The 18,523-nt window shown below is 42.9% G+C and overlaps 1 protein-coding gene across 3 annotated transcripts in view; it reads left to right on the top strand.

Annotated features, from left to right (window-relative positions):
• EPG5 (ectopic P-granules 5 autophagy tethering factor) overlaps positions 1–18,523 on the top strand; it is a 71,073-nt gene that overhangs the window by 18,877 nt on the left and 33,673 nt on the right. For 2 of the 3 annotated variants that reach the window (XM_069880359.1, XM_069880362.1), the window contains 9 exons: positions 5,149–5,263; positions 5,825–5,975; positions 6,932–7,087; positions 7,446–7,603; positions 11,039–11,193; positions 11,750–11,920; positions 12,073–12,237; positions 13,786–13,905; positions 14,768–15,027. In XM_069880359.1, coding sequence (XP_069736460.1) covers positions 5,149–5,263; positions 5,825–5,975; positions 6,932–7,087; positions 7,446–7,603; positions 11,039–11,193; positions 11,750–11,920; positions 12,073–12,237; positions 13,786–13,905; positions 14,768–15,027 — 1,451 coding nt within the window. The remainder of the gene's footprint in view (positions 1–5,148; positions 5,264–5,824; positions 5,976–6,931; positions 7,088–7,445; positions 7,604–11,038; positions 11,194–11,749; positions 11,921–12,072; positions 12,238–13,785; positions 13,906–14,767; positions 15,028–18,523) is intronic. The other variant, XM_069880361.1, reaches the window with a different exon arrangement.

Here is an 18,523-nt window from a genome sequence, read left to right as displayed (position 1 = left end):
CCAGGGCCCAGCAGTTGCTGATCCGATAATGGACACTGGAATGCAGAGTATTCTCACAAATTGGCATTCCCCTAGAGAGATAACACCGTTAACTCCTCTGGACTTCAGCGAAGAAGAAAAAAACAACTTCACATTCAGGGAGAAAGGAACGAGAACGGGGGACACTAACAGACACACAGCTGCAAGGCTGGGGTTTTTTTCATTTTTTTTTTCTCTTTTTCCTTTTCTTTTTGTTTTGCTAGGTGTTTTAAAATTTTTCCTTCTGAAGCCTTTCATTCCAAAGATCCCCAAGTGAATCTATCTGTTAGTCGGCTTAGTGGACATTTGAGATTGAAAGGTCCCAGAGATCTATTTCTAAGATTAATCAAAATCAATTGTAAGCCCTACAAACGTTTGAAGCGCTTCAAACACACACGCATGGCCACTCATTTCAAAGCTAGCTGAATACATCCATACGATGTTGGTTATGACTAGTCAATAATAACAGAACAAGTAATTAAATTCTGGGAAAACATTGTTCTTCGTTGCTTTATGAGTGTCCTACTTAGGAGGTTCATGATTTTATAGTCTCTGTGTTCATAGAATCACGGACTGGTCAGTCAGGCTAAAGCCTCTGTCTCCCCCTATGTGATTTTCTGCATGGGGTAAAATTGCTGGAAAACAAATCAGCTGAGTAATTCTAGTGCCCTTTGATACAAAGTGAGGAGGCATAGGCATCCAAGCTGTTGCTTGTATTGCTCTCATAAAGTTGGCATCAGTTCCGGTAGAACAAACAATCTCTGTAACAGGTGATAACAGTGCACTAAGTCCATTTTTGCGTTCTCTAAGGCTAATTGTTTAAGCAAAAACTTCTCTAGTGGCCATATTGCCTGCCTTCTTATTCAAGACCTCCTGTAGTTTGTCTAGAAAAGTCATGTAGTAAGTGCCATTTTCCGGATTTCTTTTTTATCACAAATACAGGTGTGTTCCAAGACTATTAGTTCACAGAATTGCTAGGTTGGAAAAGACCCACTGGATGATCGAGTCCAACCATTTCTATCAAACACTAAACCATGTCCCTCAGCACCTCATCTACCTGTCTTTTAAACACCTCCAGGGAAGGTGACTCAACCACCTCCCTGGGCAGCCTCTGCCATTGCCAAGTGACCCTTTCTGTGGAAAACTTTTTCCTGATGTCAAGCCTGAGCCTCCTCTGGCGGAGCTTGAGGCCATTCCCTCTTGTCCTGTCCCCTGTCACTTGGGAGAAGAGCCCAGCTCCCTCCTCTCCACAACCTCCTTTCAGGTAGTTGTAGAGAGCAATGAGGTCTCCCCTCAGCCTCCTCTTCTCCAGGCTAAACAACCCCAGCTCTCTCAGCCGTTCTTCATGAGGCCTGTTCTCCAGCCCCTTCACCAGCTTTGTTGCTCTTCTCTGGACTCGCTCCAGAGCCTCAACATCCTTCTTATGGTGAGGGGCCCAGAACTGAACACAGGATTTGAGGAGCGGTCTCACCAGTGCCGAGTCCAGAGGGAGAAGAACCTCCCTGGACCTGCTGGTCACACCATTTCTGATCCAAGCCAAGATGCCATTGGCCTTCTTGGCCACCTGGGCCACTGCTGGCTCATGTTCAGTCTCTGTCAACCAACACCCCCAGGTCCCTCTCCTCCAGGCAGCTTTCTAGACAGACTTCTCCTAGTCTGTAGCTGCCCAGGGTTGTGTGCCCCAAGTGCAGGACCCGGCACTTGGTCTTGTTAAACCTCCTGCCATTGGTCTCAGCCCAGCAGTCCAGCCTGTTCAGATCCCTTTGGAGCCTCCCTACCCTCCATCAGATCAACACTTCCACCCAGCTTAGTGTCGTCTGCAAACTTGCTAAGGGTGCACTCGATGCCTTCATCCAGGTCATTGATAAAGACATTGAATAGGGCTGGACCCAGCACTGAGCCCTGGGGACACCACTTGTCACTGGCCTCCAGCTGGATTTCACACCATTTCCCACCACTCTCTGGACCCTCCAGCCAACCAGTTTTCCACCCAGGAGAGTGTGCGCCTGTCCAGGCCAGAGGTGACAGTTTCTGAAGCAGAATGCTGTGAGAAACTGTGTCAAAGGCTTTACTGAAGTTCAAGAAGATACATCCACAGCCTTTCCCTCATGCCATAAGTGGGTCACCGTGTCATAGAAGGCGATCAGGGTAATTTGGCAAGACCTGCCTTTCATGAACCCATGTTGACTGGGCCTGATCACCTGGTTCTCTTGCATGTGCTTCATGATCGCACTCAAGCTCGCCTGTTCCATGACTTTTCCTGGCACTGAGGTCAGACTGACAGGCCCGTAGTTCCCTGGATCCTCCCTGCGGCCCTTTTTGTAGATGGGCACAACATCAGCCAGCCTCCAGTCCAGTGGGACTTCCCCAGTCAGCCTGTTCTGCTGACCAAGGGCATGTAGTTGGGACTATATGCCCGTGATCTATTTGCTCCTCCACTAACTTTTGCAATGCACCCAATTTTTCACTTTTTAATCGTTCCAATGCTTACTCTCATTTCACTTGACACATCTCCCCCTGACAAGATTAGTGGAACATGCACAACGAAGGGTTGCACTTCAGCCATTTTAAGATGTTCTGGCTTTTCCTCCTTTTTTAAACTTAATGTGCACTTCGACATAGGATGCTGAGTTTGTAAGGACTAAACCAAATGTATTTCAGGGTCTCTCGTGGATCCAAAACCTTGTGAGCCACGTTCTCTAGAGTCAGCTTGGAACACAGCTGCTTTGAACAAAATGGATTGTGCTATCTGGCTATCCTTTGGTATTAATGCTAGTGGGTATGATATTCATAACACTAGTGGAAGCGGCCTCTGTACCCTTGCTTGAATTATTCCAGTAAAGCCTGCATCTATGACCCCAGCTAAAACAAAGATTCCCAACCAAATTATTGATAATCCCTCTAATAACAAGGCACTAGAGCCACCTCCCTGTGGTCCTTTTACGTTCCGTGGTATTGTGTGAATTGCGGACAATTGCAGCACTACTGTGATGGTGGTGATCACGTCTATCTCGGTGATGCCTCTGGTTCTTGCTTTGAGGTGACAGCTGCTGCTTGCCGTGAAGGCGTCTGTGTCGGTACGTGCCTCTGAACCACGCTTTGCTCCTGTTTTTTTTGACAGTACTGTCCTGTTCTTAATGTATTTTAATCTACATCAACTGGCAAAATGTTTACCCTTTCCACACCGAGGGGAGATTTTAGGCCCTCTATCCTGGCATTGCGTGTGGCAGTCTCTTTTAAAATGTCTCTCTTTGCTGCATCTGTAACGGAACGTCTTTCTGTCCTGATTTATAGTCAGAGCAGCAGCCATGAGCTGTGCTTGATAGGTTAATGATCCCAGCTGCTGTTGTAGGATTTTTCAGACTGCACCATATCTTTCTACATTCATCATTGGGATTTTCTATTGCTGATTGTAAAATTAAGGCCTCTTTAGCTGCTTGATTGTCTGCCTGCTTGTCGAGCGCATTCTTCAATCTGTCTATAAATGCCATATACAGTTGGTGCCTGTTTCAACTTTCTGACATCTGATATCTTTATAAGTGTTTGATAAGCCAAAAAGCTGCGTCTGTAGTAATTTTACATTATTTGAACTGGCTTGATTTTTGAACTGCCACCAACGTCGTTTCCAAAACTGCCTGGGTTACAGAAAGCAGCAGCAGGCAGCCCCGCCTCAGCCCAGGGCAGCGGCCCAACCATGGTGGCGGCGGAGCAGTTAGTACTTTCTCTATAGGTTTTTGAGTCTCTGGCCTCCCGCCAACGAATCTCATGAAAAGTTTGTAGCTGGTTAAGGTCACGGCACCTCTGCGGATGAAAATAAATCAAAGTTCTCTCATGGTCTGCTGGCCCCGGATCGAAGGGATTATTGGCAGCCGCTGATGGCCCTGTACTGGGCTCCGAATACGGAATAATACTGTCCTCCTGCCTCTTTTGTGGTCCTGCTAAATCTTTGCATGATCTCAAGTGTTTTGATGATTCAGCCATTAACCTCCAGGTTCATAACAGGCTTACTGCCCCAGGGTCGTCACTGGTAGCCTTGTCCCGCAATTTAAATCCTGCGGCATCCCGTACTTTTTTTATCAGCTGCAGCAGTCACATCTAAACCTGGATCCTGACTCTGTATCCATTTCAACAAAGTCCTGAGTTCTTGCTCAGCGTACGTAACATCTTGTTTCTTTAAACTTGATTTTAAGATATCAAGGGTACTCTGCTCCTCCACGGATAGTGAAGACCCCATTATTCCCGAGTTCCCAGTTGCTCACTGTAAGGCTTTACTCATCCAGACTGCGTCAGTGCTCCACAGTGGCCAAAATCCATCCAACTGGGCATCGCTATGGTCGCTTCTCTCCAGCGGTTCTGACCCTGAATATCAGGGTTTGCTCTGAGAGGTGTGGGTTCCTCTCAAGATGGGTGCCATATGTAGTGGTTAAGGCACGAACTCTGTTGATGAGGCGAAAACCAAGATCATTTTATTGAGTGGATGCAAACCTTATATAGTGTTTCTATATCCAGTCAGCAGTTACCCCAGTGAATTCCCACCTATGAGAATCCCGCAGTTGCAGTGCTAGAGTGCAACCCACCATTTACCACAGATGTGCCCTTTATCTTCATGTTTTCCATCTAATGCATTCTTTTCTTATTAACTCGTGGATCTTAGTAAAGATTCCAAGGTCTCACCAAGCTAGAAGGCATGAGAACACCGGCCGTTTGCTCTGTGCTTGCTGCTAATATCACGGGTTTGCCAAGGCATTGTCTGCTTGTCCCAGCATACGCGCAACAGGGGACTATTTTATTCCTGCAGAATATTAACAAGTAGAATTCGAACATGTGAGCTATTGCATGCAGAAGGAGCATGGAAGCAGAAATATGTTTGAATAGGTGCTTCCCTTTGTTAGCTGGTTGGAATAACATAGCATTGACTCTAGTTCTGTTTCCCAGCTGATGAGGGCTTTTATGCAGAAACACAGACGGAATAGGAATTTAGGTGGTTGTGTTTGTGTGTGAAGGAGAGTTCATTTGTATGTTCTTTGTTTTTCTCCTACAATCAAACTGTTATTAATACAATAATTAAACCCTTCTACATTGCATTTTATCGTAAAGATACTGTATTGTGAAGACTCTATTCCTCTATAGGATGAAGATCCTGAAACAAGCTGGATTCTGCTTTCGGAAGATGACTTGATTTGCCTTTTGTCACAGTTTCCATTTCATGAACTCTTTCAGCAGTTCCTCGGGTTTAAGTCTGGAGGTAAATCTGTTGCTACAGTGTTAGCCCTCATTTTGCTTAAGCTAATTGTATTAACAGCTAAAACTGCCAAGAATGCCACTGTGTTGTGAGTCTCTGAAGGAAGTAATAATGAGCCTATGCAATAGTTCACAGACTAAATAGATGAGATAGAAGTGCATGCCACGTTTATATGAGGATTTACAGCAAAACTAACATGTAAAACTAAGTTTTGATCTGCTTGGCAGTTATACTCAGAGATGTACTTTCAGAACTAATTTTTCCCCTTTGATGCTTAGCTGTAATGTTCTTTTTCTCCAAGTATTTATTAATTCTTTATTTTGCTAAATCTCTGGACAAGTAAATTCAGATAATTGCTTACTAGACATCTTATAACCTGCATAGTTTATTTCTACTATCATACGTAACAGGTATTGATCATTTCATAACAGAACATAAATTTCAGCTCAGCATTTATTGTTTGCTAGCTATATGGTGATCTGTTGCTTTGATCGCTTGTTAGGTTACATAAAACCCCCAGAATTCACAATTGGTTTGAGACTTATTTTCCTGTCTTGGTCTTAGGTGCTTATTTTCCTGAAAAAACAACTCCCCAGGAGATGATGAAGATCTTTGCTTTTGCAAACTCCTTAGTGGAACTTCTGTCTGCGGGGTTGGAAACGTTTAACAGAGCACGGTACCGACAGTTTGTGAAGCGAATTGGTCAGCTGATCAAGTAAGAAGATATCTTCTCCTGGATGTGATTAAATATTTTTTGTACTGTCTGGTTTAAATTTCAGAGCTGCTAGGAAAACCGCACCCCCAAACAAATAAAAACCTGAACCACACCAACCAAAGCACAGGAAACAAAACCAACCACCCAAACGATTCTTGGGTAGATTTTGCCCTGAAAGTTGATCAATTTAGGGTTAGCTTGTCAGGGAATCTGAAATCCCAGGGTCCTTGACTCTAAAGCTGCCTGTGAAGTCGGGAATTGCAGAGTTTGAATGCTGTGGGTAAAAAGGAGCCAGGTGAGCTCTGGAACACCAGGCTGACTTCCATCAGGGATGTGCTTGGGCTTTTCTTGGAAAGTCACTGATACCCAACAAACAGTTTCTTGAATCACCCCTATTTATAGCTAGTGTTACTACTTTCTTTCCATTGTAATGCAGAGTTGCACAGGGTTTTAAATTTCCTTCTTTAAATTTCTCATATTGTTGCAGTAAGCAAATGTAATTGGAGACTGAAAGTTGCTCTTCATTTTCAAAACTCTAGCAGTCATTTTATATCAGAAACAAAATCTGTGTTTTTCTATATGTTATTAGAGCAGGAACTTTCTCAGTGTCTGAGCTGAGAACTTGCTCCTGTATGAGCTCTTTGCCTGTACTGCCACTTCATAATGTACAACTGCCCTGAGGCTCCAAAGTTCATACACAAGCCAATTTGATAGAACAGAATGTTATGCATTGTTTGGTTGCAAAACCAGTGAAAGATAACACAGGAGTTTTAGACTAACCCTGAGTCAAGCATGGAGGGAAATGCTATTTATATGGAGAACTCTGGAAACTGGAGAAGGAAGGGTTGAACGCAGCTCGTGTGTGTAGACTCTGATCTTGTTGCGCTGTTCTGTGTTTACGTATGGTGATGACATACTTAATGACCCTTCTTTGTATTGTTTGTTCTCCTCTGTAGGATGACACTTTGTCATGTGAGTGACCACTGGGCTCAATATGTTAGTGTCAATAAACAATTTGGATCAGTAGCACATCCCTACTCTGTGGAAAAATTGCAACTGGAATTTGATGAACTGTTCTTTAGAGCTGTTCTTCATGTTCTGAAGGCAAAAAGGTAGGCTGTCCAGTGTGGTTGATACTAGTATCTTCATGAAGGAGTTTGATATTTGAAACTGGGCATTACAGTAGCTTTAAATATGTAATGATTGAAACAAGATTGCAATATGCAGGGTTTTTCAGCATATTGATAGTATTAAGACAGGTAGGAATTACACCTTAAATTCTAGCATCTGGGAGAAGCTCTGGGGACTTGTTCCATTCAGAATGAGGTTAACAGAAAATATGAAATGATAAGAAACATCCTCATGTTCCTAATTCTGCCACGTGTTAAAGATATGGATATATGTCTCCTTTTCAGATGTTGAAATTTATCAGGGTGAAACTGTTTCTGTCTGCCTCTTCAAATCCAACAGGTTGGGAGTCTGGTTGTTCATGTCCGAGATGCCTTATGGAACCTTATCCAGCAACATGCTTTGGAGACTCTTCTTTGTCATGCACTGTGCAGATAGTGAGCACCTGGAAAAGCTCTGCTCTACTCTGCAACCTGGTGACTGCAAACAAAGACTCAAAGGTAGAATTCCTCCACTTGGAACCAATTCTCATAGATTCAGCTACTGCTGCATCAGCTATAGGTTTAATTCTTTGCAGCTTTCATTGTTAAATACAACCTCAGCAGCAACATGACTGGTCCACAGGACTCAGAAATGTGTTTGGTCTGTTCATGGGCTTCCAGTCCTTGTTTGACCAAACTCTTACTTTAACAGGAATTGTACTTACAGTCCTTTTAGTTTTTTCTCTGACAGTGACAGCTATTGGCTGCTTCAGGGAGCTAACAAGCACGATACAGTAGGTACTCTTGTATATCCTCATATAATATATGACCCTCCTTGACCTTTAATATATTTGGAGAGTGACATTTAAATCCTAAAATGAAGGATTTAGGTTTTCAGCTGTAACAAAGTTGTTCAGAAGCCTGCTGCAATGCTGCTTTCGATTTGCTGCTGCCTTCATGGAAAATCTTTCAGGACTTGATTGACAGGGACACAGGTAAACCTAACAGTAACTCACTACTTCACAACCTCTTTGCTGTTTTCAGGAGGAATGAATCTGACTCTTTCAGTTTTACTTTGTAGCTGTCTGGTAGCCCAGATAACTGTCGTTACATCAACCCAGTCTTGTGGTGGAGAAACTGAAAATAACAGCGATCTTGAATGCTTACCAAGTGTCTTGACTCTGTGCAAGCTCAGCTGACATTTAGGGCAACTTAGGTGTAGTGGGAGAGGGATATCAAGACTGTAGCTGTGTATTACGAGGTGTTGATCTAATTAGCCCTTGCCAGCCAAACCAGAGACAGTTACACTGTTTCAGTAGGACTTTTTAATTTCTGGTTTTGCAAGAAATTTTAAATGCATCTCAAACAAGGAGAATTTAATGTGATGTTGTGGGTTGCAGCTCTGACAGTAACAAGCACAGGTTTGTTTTGTTTTGTCTTGTTTAGCCTTTGTTTCACTTCTAGCTAACTTGTATTTTTTAGGGTCCGTGGTAGGCTGATGCCGGCTATTTTTTTCTTCTTCATTGCCCCTGATGGGTTATGTCACCACAGCACTACTTTTCACAGTTATCTGGATAGGGATTAATAAAACAGTTCTTTCTGTGAAATCCATCAAACCTTCTAAAATATTCTTTTGTCTGACACTTAGCAATGTAATGCTAACTTAATTTCCTGTAATTCATACCATAGAAGACCATGGCATTAAAATTCTCTTGGGAAAGAACACTTTTTATTGATTTCCCTTCCCAAATTAAGCTTGAGAAATGTTGAGAGGTAAATCTACTTGTGATACCAAGCCTTGGTAATCACTGAAAGCTTTAGGCTTGCACATATAGAAGTGGAAGCATAGTTGCTTTTAGGGGGTAGGTAGAAATAGCATGATAATACGGAGCGCAGTGATGGAGCTACACTTAGTAGGACAATGTCTGTACTGTGGACGCTACCAGATACGAAATGACCCCCTGGGGAAATCTGGGAAGCCTGGTAACTTGAGCTATTCTTAGGTGGACCAAGTGTTAATAAATTAATTGTGGAACACACATTTTCACTGACAAGCAGTGACCTAATAGTTTCTTTTTGGTGCTTGAGACCTGTGTGAGTACAAGCATGTGTTTTCTGTAAGTTTTATAAATAACAAGATTAACAGTTTTGTCTTTGCTTCCATTGCAGTTGGCAATGAGAACCTGCTGAATGACATTTCTGGTTACAGTTGCCTTACTTCCATCACCAAGATCTGAGGAGCCACTGACTTTTAGGGCCTCTCTGAACTTTAATTGTGGTGTTATCAGATGTGCAGGGGAGGAAGGGAATTTGTCCTTCCGTTTATGGTATTTGGTTTTGGCTTTATGAGATCCCTTTTTGCTCTTCCATCCCACTCCAAACCCTGTCTCTGTTGCTGAGCTGGCCTGTGCCTAATGAAACACTGATGCACACATCGTGGTGCTAAGATAACAAGTGCTGTCATAGAAACATCCCTTCTTGCGTGCCTTACCCCTCCCCTGTGCTGTGAGTTGTTCTGCTATGCCTATATGTATTATCTTAAAACCTCTAAGAAATAACAGTAAACCCCACAGTACCCTGTAGCTTCTGATATAAGGATAAAAGGTAGCAATTGAAAAGGAGGTGAATGGATAGGACATCCTCTCAGTGTATGTGGTAATTATCATCAGCATAATTGATTTACTATATGGAAGAACTCTTGAGTTTCACAGACCTCTTGCATACTGTTCATGAGGTGTTTTGGCTGTACAGGCCTGACCTGACTGAAGTACAGTTGCAAAATTCTTGAAAGCCCTTAAAATAGAGTGTCACCTCAGTGCAAGCGTTAAGTCACAAGCATGCTGAGTACGTGACTGTGCATGTTAAGTAGTTGAGTGCCACAGTGATTACTTTTTCAGTGTATTCAACTGCTGTGATGGGATCACTGTAAACAGTGTTTACTGGCATGTTGTACTTCAGAGGAAGCAGACCACTCTCAAAACCATTTCACAGCTTAAATGCAGCTTTCAATGCTTGTTTTGCTGCATGGACCCTACTTAAAGTTATTTGGAGGAAATATAAATTTTGAAGTCCTGTTCAGATTTCTTTGTACGTTTTCCCTTCCTGTTGTTCCCCTGCCCTGAGGAATGCCATGTTTATTTGCATTTCGCAAGTTGTCACTCTTGGATTTAAAGAGGAAACCTGCCTTGAATTCACATGAAAGCATCTCTTGGCCTTTCAGTCCCGGTCAGCTTAAGTTTTCTGGTTTTGGAGATACTTTCCAAACAAGTGAGTTCAGTAATTTTCTTGTTTTGAGTTAGAGAAATTGAAACTGACCTTTCCTTTTAACACTTGGACAGAATCTATGCCTAAGGGAAAATGCGTGATGTGTTTTCGTTTATAATTGGCATAGAATGATGTCCCCAGTTTAATTGCTGCTTGAAATTGTGGTATGTGCAATGGCTAGAGTCTCTCCGCTTGTTAAAAACCTCTCTGCTGTGCTTGGATAGGCTTAGTTTTAATCTTCTCTTGACTGTGTGCTGATGAAAACTAGAATAATTTCTTATCATTTGGACCTACTCTGTGGAATTAACTGCACCAGTGGAAGCCAAAACTATGACAACATTTTTCAAAAGCAAAAGGTTTCAAGTAGTTTTTCCTGTGGATGATTGACATCACGTAGTTGAAATACTATTAAAAATTGATTTCCAGCTGGTTTTGAAGCAGTTGTAGCTTTCATTATGAATTACTAGCATTTTTACTGAATCATATGGACTCACTGCATATCACGATGCATGTTATTTTAAAGCAGCTGATACCAGCCGCTTCTGAAGAGAGGATACAAACACAGTGCTGATAATTCCTTTCTCACCGATTTCTTCCTCTGGAATTGGACAGGGAATAAATGTATGGATATTGATGAAGTATGTCCTATAACAATTCTTTTCTTGTGTTTCCTTTATGTGACTTTTCTAGACCCAGGGCATCTTGAAAATTTTGAAAAATATCTCAAATCAGTGAATTGCTCAGAAGAAATTTGTCTGCTCACCACATTTGCTCAGATGGCACAAACAAAACGGACTGATGTTGATGAGGATTTTATCAAAATCATTGTTCTGGAGATATATGAGGTATTAGTATAGTATTACTATTCCATTCAAGAAAGGATGAATGTGCTGTTTTTCTTTCTAGCAATGGAAAGTGTGAAACAACCATGGCTTCTGGAGCTTGTTCTGCAGATGAACTAAGAAGGTCCAGCTTCTGAGTTTTTATGATCTAGTACTGAATTAAAATATCCTGAAATGCATGGTTTTTTTTTGGAGAAAAACCAGATTTTCTGTAGACCAAGCCAGAACAAAAATACCTTTATTTCCCTTTCTTCTTCAGGTCTGCCTTTTGGCTCAGATTTCTTGTGATGGGTTTTTTGTTGTTGTCACATGTAATTTTTTTTTAATGTCTGTGGCATTATTTTTCCTTTAATCAGGTGTGGAATTCATTTTTGACACTGTAACATAGTAATTTCATTATCGTCTAGGGCAATCAGTTTGGGGTTTAGTATTGGCATTTATCAATCTCCTTGTCCGGGATCACCCAGGGCTATTTGGTTCTTTATTCTTCAAAAATACTTCATTGCAGTGTCAGTGAAGGTCAGCCATAACCAGTAATGTTCCTCTTCTGTCTTCTCAGGTGTCCTATGTTAGTCTTTCCACAAGAGAGACATTTTCAAAAGTTGGTAGAGAACTGTTGGGAGCGATTGCCAGCATCCATACACAGATTATTTCTGTACTGCTGGATCGAGTCAGAGACACCATTGAGAAAGTTGGGATGGTAAGTGCTTATGTCCATCACTTAAAGTGGGTACGCAGTTAAAAACAGAGGCGATACCAGACTGTGTTACAGGATGTCGCTTGCTCTGAATGGGCCGTGTTAAAGGTCTGTCTGTGAGTTTATCATATCACTTTTGTTCCGTACTAAGTACTGATTAGCCTTTTTCTTTTCTGCCTTCAAAGGTTTCTCTGTATCTGTTTAAAGAGCTGCCGTTGTACCTGTGGAAGCCTTCGTCATCTGAGATAGCACTCATTCGTGACTGGTTATTAAATTACAGCCTAGCAACAGTGGAGAACAAACTAGCCTGCATTATCCTGGAAGGGCTAAACTGGGGATTTGGTGAGCATGTATGTATTAAAAACAAGAGGCCTGAACTTGGTCCGTGTTACAGACTAAGTGTTATGCAACCTGAGACTACAACTGAATTTGAAAATAGTTACATGGTTTTATGTGATGGCTGTAGGCTTGATGGTGTAGGATTGGAGCTTCACAATGTTTTGGTGGCATTTTGCTTGAGGATTTGCTTGTGTTGCTTTCTTAGAATCACAGAATGTTTTGGGTTGGAAGGGACCTGTAAACGTCCTACCCAGTCCAATGCCCCTGTAATAAGCAGGGAACATCTTCAACATCAGATTACTCAGAGCCCTATCCTACCTGACCTGGAATATTTCCAGGGATGGGGCATCCACCACTTTTCTGCGTAACCTGTGCCAGCTTTTTACCACTGTCAGCATAATAAACTCCTCGCTTCTATCTAGTCTAAATCTCCCCTCTTGTTTAAAACCATTGCACCTTGTCCTGTTGCAACAGGCCCTCTTAAAAAGTCTGTCCCTGTCTTTCTTACAAGCCCTCTTTTAAGTACTCAAAGGCCGCAGTAAGGTCTCTCCCTGGAGCCTTCTCTTCTCTGGGCTGACCAACACAGCTCTCTCAGCCTGACCTCTCATAGGAGAGGTGCTCCAGTTCTCTGACCATTTCTGTGATACTCCTCTGGACTCAGTCCAAGAGGTCCATGTCCTTCCTGAGCTGAGAGCTCCAGAACTGGACACAGGACTCCATGTAGGGTCTCACGAGAGCAACGTAGATATGCAGAATTCCCTCCCTCTCTGTGCTGGCCACGCTTCTCTGGATGCAGCCCAGGACACAGTTAGTTTTTGTCCATCAGCACCCACGTCCTTCTCCACAGGGCTGCTATCAATTCCTTCTTCCCCCAGCCTGTAATTATGCTTGGGATTGCCCTGACCCAGGTGTAGGACTTGCACCTGGCCTGGTTGAACCTGATGAGGAAAACGTCTCCAGCTTTTCCAGGTTCCTGCACCACTCAGCTTGCAGATGACACCAAATTTGCTGAGGGTGCATCATACTTGTACATGAATATGGCCTTCTCTCTGTTTCTTGATGATGCATGAAAACGAGGGAATGGTAGGGAAAATTAACTGTGGAGTCTTCACTGTGAAATAACAATGTAATGTCTGTATCCTGTGATATAAGGAAATATAGTTCTTTCATGTGGGAGCTGATAAGAGGATTTATTGTGTTTTTTTGAAGACGAGTTTTGCATTGTCTCTACTACTGTACTATGTAATTTAAAATGCTGTCTATAGATCTTTGGATTAATCACTATAAACCCATAAAATGCATGTCAGAAGTGATTATGGTGGCTTTTTTCCTGGAAATAAATAAACTATTGAGCTTTGTATTTCCCATTGTAAGCCCATTATTCTTCAGTGTTGGGCCACAGTTTTTCTTACTGGCCAAGATTTTGCCCAGTTATTACAATATTTAATCTCTTTCTAGCTGTTCAAATTAAGATTTATTTCTCTGTAGGGTGACTGAATGATACAATTGTAGAGACCTTTTAAATGAAGCAAAGTTCTGTTATGATTCTCTTTTTGCAGGATGCTCTTCATCTAGATCCAGCTGTCCATTCTGAAGTGGCATTGATGGTCCTGGAAGCGTATCAGAAGTATCTTTCCCAGAAACCATATGCTGGGCTGCTTTCTGAAAGTATTAAACAGGTATTTCTTCTTCAGAATGACAGATATGAAAAGCTGCACACTAATACCTTATTTATTTTTTCTTTTTAAAATCTGTGCTACCCTGATACTACTAGAACATCATCATATACTTACTTGCAGTATTTTTGCACCCACACACCTATTTGAAGATAGTGTTAGGCTTAAATTGAACACCTATATGAGAATCAGAAATCTTAAATTTCCTCCCCTGTTGTTATTATCTAGCTTGTTGTTGCAAACTGTTCTTGCAAAGCTTCCTTTAGTCACATAGAGTCAACCAGTACTTGCTTAATGAAAGGCTGTTTACTATTCCTGGTGAACATAGGAGACATCCTTCCTGTGTTCCCACCTCTTAGTCTTCCCTTATTGAAAGACTCGAGAACTTGGGACCTTTTTTAGTAATGATTTGTGCTGTGTTACCTGAATACCCTACAAACACTTATTGCATTGATTTTACAGCACACTGGTGACTGAGGAAGGTATGGCTTCAAGTTACAGAAGGGGAGTGGTAGGGTAGAAAGATCAAGGTTAAAAGTTTTTTTTAATTCTTAAAAATAAAATTTAATCAGAGACCAGTATCTGGTTTGGGAAACTTAAGGCAAACAGTTTAAGTTGATAGCCTTTCCAAAAAATGATGGGGGAGGGGAGGTGGAAATCAAGGGTATGGAAACAGAGATTTCAGATATATTTAATTGGCGGTGCTACATGGTGTGTCTGGAAAATAACTACTGTCTCTCTGATCTTGTGTCACGGTATTGTTGTAGAAAAGGAAACTTAGGCTGATCCGAGTCCTAGGCCAATGCATGTGTGCTGTAGTATGGCTGTGCTTCCTCTCATTCCTGTTCCTGGTCCTTTGTTCCAGGTCTCCTACTTAGCCAGCATTGTTCGGTATGGAGAAACACCAGAGACTTCTTTTAATCAGTGGGCATGGGGTTTGATTTTGAGGTTAAAGGTTCACAGAAACGACCGTGGTGTGCAGCATGGCTGGGCTGCAGCCCCTGTTTCTGGCAGTGTGCTTGACATGACTGAGTCGGTCACACTTCACCCCCTCCTGAAGGCTGTCAAAGCTGGTGTTCCCATCGGCTGTTACCTGGCACTGGCAATGACCACTCTAGGCCACAGGTAAGTGTGCTTTTTCATGTTTGCTTTGGACGGACAGATGGATGGGCCCCAGGGACTGAGCAGCCTACCTGATGATGAACTGAGGGCCACTGACATAGAATCATAGAATGATTGGTTAAGAAGGGACCTTAAAGATCATCTAGTTTCAACCCCCTGCCATGATCAGGGACACCTTCCACTGGATCAGGCTGCTCCAAGCCCCATCCAACCTGGCCTTCAACACCTCCAGGGATGGGGCAGCCATGATTTCCCTGGGCAACCTGTGCCAGTGTCTCACTGCCCTCACTGTGAAGAATTTCATCCTAATGTCTAGTCTAAGTCTTCTCCTCACCAATTTTAAGCTATTCTCCCTTGTCTGATTGCTCCATGCCCTTGTAAAAAGTGCCTCCCCAGTATTCCTGTAGCCCCTTCAGGTGCTGGAAGGCTGCTCGAATGTTGTCCTGGAGCCTTCTCTCTTCGAGGCTGAACAACCCCAACTCTCCTGGCCTGTCCTCACAGCAGAGGTGGTCCAGCCCTTGGATCTTATTTGTGACCTCCTCTCGACCCATTCCAGCAGTTCCATATCCTTCTTATGCCGAGGATTCCAGAACAGGACACAAAAATCCAAGCGGGATCTCACGGGAGCAGAGTAGAGGGGAAAAATTCCCACCCTTGTCCTGCTTGCCACGCTTCTTTGGATACAGCCCAGGGTACAGTTGGCTTTCTGGGCTGTGAGCACACATTGCCAGCCCATGTAGATCTTCTCATCCCCCAGCACCCCAAGTCCTTTTCCACAGGTCTGCTTTCAGTCACATCCCCTCCGCATCCTGTATTGAAACCTTGGATTGCCCCAACCCAGGTGCAGGACTTTGCACTTGGTCCTGTTGAACCTCATGAAGTTCTCACAGTCCCACTTCTCCAGCCTGTCCAGGTCCCTCTGGATGACATTCTGTCCTTCTGGTGTGGCAGCTGCCCCACTCAGCTCGGTGTCATCTGCAAATTTGCTGAGGTTGCACTCAATCTAGCTGTCAGTATCATTGATGAAGATATTGAACAGCACTGGTCCCAGTACAGACCCCTGAGGGACACCACTAGTCATGGATCTCCATTTGGACTTTGAGCCATTGACTACTACTCTCAGAGTGCAACCATCCAACCAGTTCCTTATCCACCGAACAGTACACCCATCAAATCTGTATCTCTCTCTTTAGAGAGGAGGATGTTGTGGGGGACCGTATCAAATGCTTTACGGGAGTCCAGATCACATCTGTTGCTTTACCTGTGCCCGCTGATGTAGTTACCCCATCACAGAAACCCACTAGGTTGGTCAGGCAGGACTTGCCCTTGGTGAAACCATCTTTATGCATGTTTAAAAAATTAAAGGACTTCTGATGCAAAGGATTGAGCAGTTTGTCAGGGATTGCAGTTTCAAACAGTGTGCCTGCCCCTTCTGTTATTTTGCTAGAACTTATTTTTTCCTTCTATGTGTTAGGTTCAAAATAGTAATTGGAATTAATATTGAAACTGAGGGGCTAGCATGAATGTTACGGAGAGGAATAACATTTAAGCACACTTACTGAAAGGCTGGTTCTACAGATAATTTTTTTTTCAGTGGGGCTGCAGCAAACCACTGAGAAAATAATGACAAGAAAAAATGCTCATGCTGCCAAAAATAAATTGAGAGCTTTATAACCTTGATGCTGAACCTCCTAGCCCTGGCTGTGTTCCAGCACAGTCTTTCGCGGTGCGGTGCGTTCAGCTGGTTTGTAGGTAAGGATTTTGAGCATGATCAAATGCACTGGTTAATTAAGTGCAGAGCCATTGATTGGTTAATCAGTCTCTCCCAGGTCTCTTTTCCCTGAATCTGTCATCTCCAATTATCTCCTACTCTGTTCAGTGACTGGCAGTGGCCCAGGTGGCCAAGAAGGCCAACAGCATTCTGGCCTGCATCAGGAACAGCATGGCCAGCAGGAACAGAGAGATGATCTTTCCCATGTTCTCAGCACTGGTGAGGCTGTATCTCAAATCCTGTGTTCAGTTCTGGGCCCCTCAGTACAAGAAAGACATTGAGATACTGGGGCACGTCCAGAGAAGGGGAGTGGAGCTGGAGAAGGGTTTAGAGCGTGAGTGTTATGAGGAAGGAATTGGGGCTGTTTAGCTGGGAGAAAAGGACACTGAGGGGAGGCGTTTATTGCTGTGTACAAGTCCCTGAAAGGAGGTTGTAGCGAAGTGGGAGCTGGTCTCTTCTCCCTGGTAGACAGTGACAGGACAAGGAGAAATGGCCTCAGGATGGGCAAGGAGAGATTTAGGTTAGATATTGGGAGGAATTTAATTACTGAAAAGGTTGTCTGGCACTGGCAGAGGCTGCCCAGGGAGGTGGTTGAGTCCCCATCGCTGGAGGCATTTAAAAGATGAGTAGATGTCATACTTGGGACCGTGGTCTGGTGATGATCTTGGCAGGGCTGTGTTGACGGTTGAACTCAATGATCTTAAAAGTCTTTTCTAACCCAAACCATTCTATGATTCTGTGAAAATTTTCACTAACCTGTTTTCTGCTTATACTATTGCTTTGCTCTTTAAGGAGAAATTGTTGTGGCTTTCTTTTCCTTTGAGAAGCCACTGATTGATGCTAAGGTTACGCTATACATACATGCATGCTTCAAGGCACTAGAGCAGTTTGAGACTGATATGAAGGTATTCTGGTTTGAGTGTGGAGATTTTTTCATGACAGAGTGTGGAATGAAAAACAAGGAACTTGATTACCTCTGTCTAAACATTTTCTCCGAAAAACAAGGAGCTTGATTACCTCTGTCTGATCCTTGCAAAGAAACATCTGATGTCTTTCTTCTATCTGAACAGCAACACTATTTATCACATACAAAAATTCAAGGCCAGTTCTGTTAGTGAGCAGAAGTAACAAAGTGCTGTACTGCGTGCTGGTGACTGAATACAATATTTCATTTTCATGGCCTCATGGTAGAGAGGATTAATGCTTTACATCTCTTCCTAATGTGCAGCCCTCCTCAGTTAGCAAAACTTGATGCAAAACACCAAATAAGTTGCCACTAGTGAGTTTTCTGGACAGTAAAATTAGGTTTCATCTCAGCTGACTGCAACCAAGCCTTCTGAGCTCCATCTGTAGGTAGTGAAAAAAGATATCCAGAGCATCATCCATCCTGAGGAGTTGTCAATAGTAGGTAACATGAAACTCCCTCTGTAGGCTCTTGCTTTGCCTAGAGAGTGAGGCAGGCTGGCTGGGTTAGGCAAGAACCTTAAGCTTTAAATTGATTGGAATTTGGTGAATAAAGATCCTCATCTCAAGTGATTTTTGAAAGATAGGACCCAAACTCTCAGAAAGACAGGAAAAACTTATCAAACCTGTCAGCAACTGAATGACTCCTACAGCTGAAGAAGAAAAAAACCGCAAACTTTCTGCATTTTTCAGTTTAGGATTTCAGAAATTAAGTGTGAGGATATGAATGTCTTTACATCTCAGATAATAAAAGAAAGAAAAAAT

This window comes from Phaenicophaeus curvirostris, chromosome Z (assembly GCF_032191515.1).
Source record: "Phaenicophaeus curvirostris isolate KB17595 chromosome Z, BPBGC_Pcur_1.0, whole genome shotgun sequence".
In the NCBI taxonomy this organism is placed as follows: domain Eukaryota; kingdom Metazoa; phylum Chordata; class Aves; order Cuculiformes; family Cuculidae; genus Phaenicophaeus; species Phaenicophaeus curvirostris.
Note: the sequence above shows the minus strand (reverse complement) of the source record. Positions and strands in the feature narration are given on the sequence as shown.